The 2,893-nt window shown below is 40.5% G+C and overlaps 1 protein-coding gene across 1 annotated transcript; it reads left to right on the forward strand.

Moving 5' to 3' along the window:
* The first annotated feature begins 284 nt into the window (after window positions 1-284).
* On the forward strand, window positions 285-2,295 carry LOC139480215 (BTB/POZ domain-containing protein KCTD7-like). The gene is made up of 2 exons (XM_071263246.1): window positions 285-340; window positions 1,297-2,295. Exons 1-2 carry the CDS (start codon window positions 335-337, stop codon window positions 1,942-1,944), a joined length of 654 nt encoding a protein of 217 aa, XP_071119347.1. The 5' UTR covers window positions 285-334; the 3' UTR covers window positions 1,945-2,295.
* Window positions 2,296-2,893: the final 598 nt, after the last annotated feature.

Below are 2,893 nucleotides of genomic sequence, written 5' to 3' on the forward strand. Positions count from 1 at the left end.
TATTTTATGACGGACTCATGGATTGTGACAGGCTGGGCTGGACAGACGTAGGAAAGAAAGTGGGGGGTCCTTACATTTCAAGTGCTTGTGCGAGATAAATCAGTATCGGCTATGTCTGTTTCGCTCGTCAGTGAAACGTTACTTTTATCTCGTGACCCCAATATGATTACCCGGACGGCTGGGTGGTAGTATCAATCAGTGTATAGAGGAAGTGTCTGAGGGCGAGTCCAACGTGGAGATCAGTGACGGGTTGATAACGGTGCAGTATCTACAATCTAGGCCATCAGACAACACAACATACGTCCATTAGACTCAATCCAATTTCAGCCATAACATGGAGGTAACGTATACTTTGCCTTCTATAGGTGTTTGAACGAGTGGCTAATAGTATGAGCAACGTGTCACGTCGTTGGGGTAAGATGACATGCAGTGAACAAATTCACCGAGTATGACCACTCAACGCCCAGTCGACTCCCACGACAATTATAGGTTACTGGGGACCAATTTATATCCGGATTCCCCGCGGGGCTTTTCTAGGTGTTTATTGTCGTCATAGATAATTCACGAATTCTATAACTTCTTGTCTTCGCTATATGGCTGAATAAGACCGACTCGACAATAAGGGTAACTCACTCACCTCACTAGTGTAGCTATATTTGTCTATAAACCGTTGGACATTTGCTGAGACGCATTTATTTAGCAGGCAATGCACTTATCTGGTAGTCAGCTTCTCACCATGTATAACCACACATCGTGGTGGTAATACGTTCACCATATTATAACATACAAATATATGTATGTTTATGATGAAATGTTCGTTATTATTTACATATGTGTTGCTTATGTGTCTCGTATGCCACACACTGTAATACATTTTAACATCACGACCACGGATGACATGTCGGGTAGCAGAGGCAATTGGTTTTCACTGCGTGGATCGATTACCTATGTTGTCGTGTCTAGTTATCTTGAACGCTATCTGTAGCATTCGGCTTGGTATGAAGGCTATCGGATCAACAGCACGCAACCAGTTATACTATTTTCAATGTATATAAGAAAGCAGATTGAAGTCAGGTCGGATACTAAAATGACAAGGAACTGTTTGGGGCATTTAAATGGCAAGAAACATACTTGCTATTATTTTCATAGATAGACAAGACATACTTATGTCAGTCGTTTACGTCTTGACAATCCAGCTCCACCTCCAACCTTATTTCCTATACACTGTTGTTATTCAGAGAGAAAATAATAATATATTTTGTCCATGTATGATATTAATCTTTGTAATTAATGCAGTTTCCTGAAGTCATAGATCTAAATGTTGGTGGACGGCATCTGACCACGTCCCTTTCCACACTCCGCAAGTACCCGGACTCCAGGTTGGCCGCCATGTTCAGTGGAAGATACCCAATAACTAAGGACAAAGATGGCCGGTTCTTCATTGATGTAGATGGAGATGTGTTTCTTCACATCCTCAACTTCCTGAGGTTCCAGACGCTTCCACCGCCAGAAGCTGCGCTCGCGGTGCAGAACTACGCAGAATATTTCGGATTAAGGGAATTATGCAACAGGCAGCAAGAATGGGGGCCAGTGTTTGTAAAATCATTGAAAGACAAATGGAAAAGCAAAATGGATGGTTACGAATCTTGTCTTCGACAAGTTCGAGATGGATTACTGACCTGTAACTTTGACAACGGCTATTTCTACATCCAGTTCTCGGATCTCTCTAAGCATATGTTCTCTCGGTGTAACGTTGCAGGCATATCTGATGGCCACCTTGTTATCAGTGTCACGTTCTACTCCTCGAAAACCTTGAGAAGCACTCTCATTAGGTTCCTCAACGATGACCTGAGACGTATCAATATCTTTCTTGAAGGAGAGGAGGCATACAGACCAGAATCTTCATGCGAGTGCAGAGTAGCATTCAGATACATCTTGAGATAATCCTGGACGATGTGGATCTATCTTATACATGAATCCACTGGTAACATTTCAAGAAACTTACACGAACAGTAATATTATTCAAAGGTCAATTCAGTTTCTTACCGGAAACGAACTGCATCACGTCGAGCTTTCCTCCCACATTAATCTGACACACCATGATGTAACTGGAATACTGTTCAAAGCGGCGTTAAACCCAACTCACTCACTTACTCTTACCTGAAACAAAAACAGTTGTGGGTTTTCCTTCGGACATTTTTATTCGATTTCTTCACGTTAAAAATGAGTAAGTATAGATTTGATGCTGCTTTTAGCAATATTACATCCGCATCACAGCGTTGTAAACAAAGCATTGGCCTCACATATTGTACCCTATGATTATACCAGTATAATTTTGCCACACTGTTGTTCTTGCTGTTGATTCTGAGCCAGGAATACCCTGACCATTCTGAACTGCATTTGAAACAAGTAAAACTGACGCAACTATAGGTCTTTATGCAAAATCATAGTGAAGTTATGTATCAACCACAACATGGTTAATGTCGGAGAAATCCCTCGATTCTGTTGATACCGGAATGGAAATTGAACCCGGTTTTTGTCAATGTGACCTGTACACAAGACTCGCACTGCAATGCCGCCTCTTAACGTCAATATATAGAGAGTTTGTACCCTTATAGATTAAATAGATACGACAATGTTGTGTAATTGCTTCGCATCGCTAATTATCCTTCGGCGTTGCTATATAATTTAAAGACATTATTAATTTTAAGAATTGGAAACAAAAATATATAAAAATTTAATACTCGTACACTTTACAGAACTCATTAAGTGCAAATTCAATTAGTATTTGAAACCAAACTAGAATAGTGCAATGTGTTGTCTGTGTTAATATGATAAATAATACCGTCTGGGCCAATGCTGCTATAGGGACAGCGTTTCAATATTTTGTGAC

The sequence above is a fragment of the Haliotis cracherodii genome, unplaced genomic scaffold, assembly GCF_022045235.1.
Source record: "Haliotis cracherodii isolate W230 unplaced genomic scaffold, xgHalCrac1.p SCAF_4, whole genome shotgun sequence".
Lineage (NCBI taxonomy): Eukaryota > Metazoa > Mollusca > Gastropoda > Lepetellida > Haliotidae > Haliotis > Haliotis cracherodii.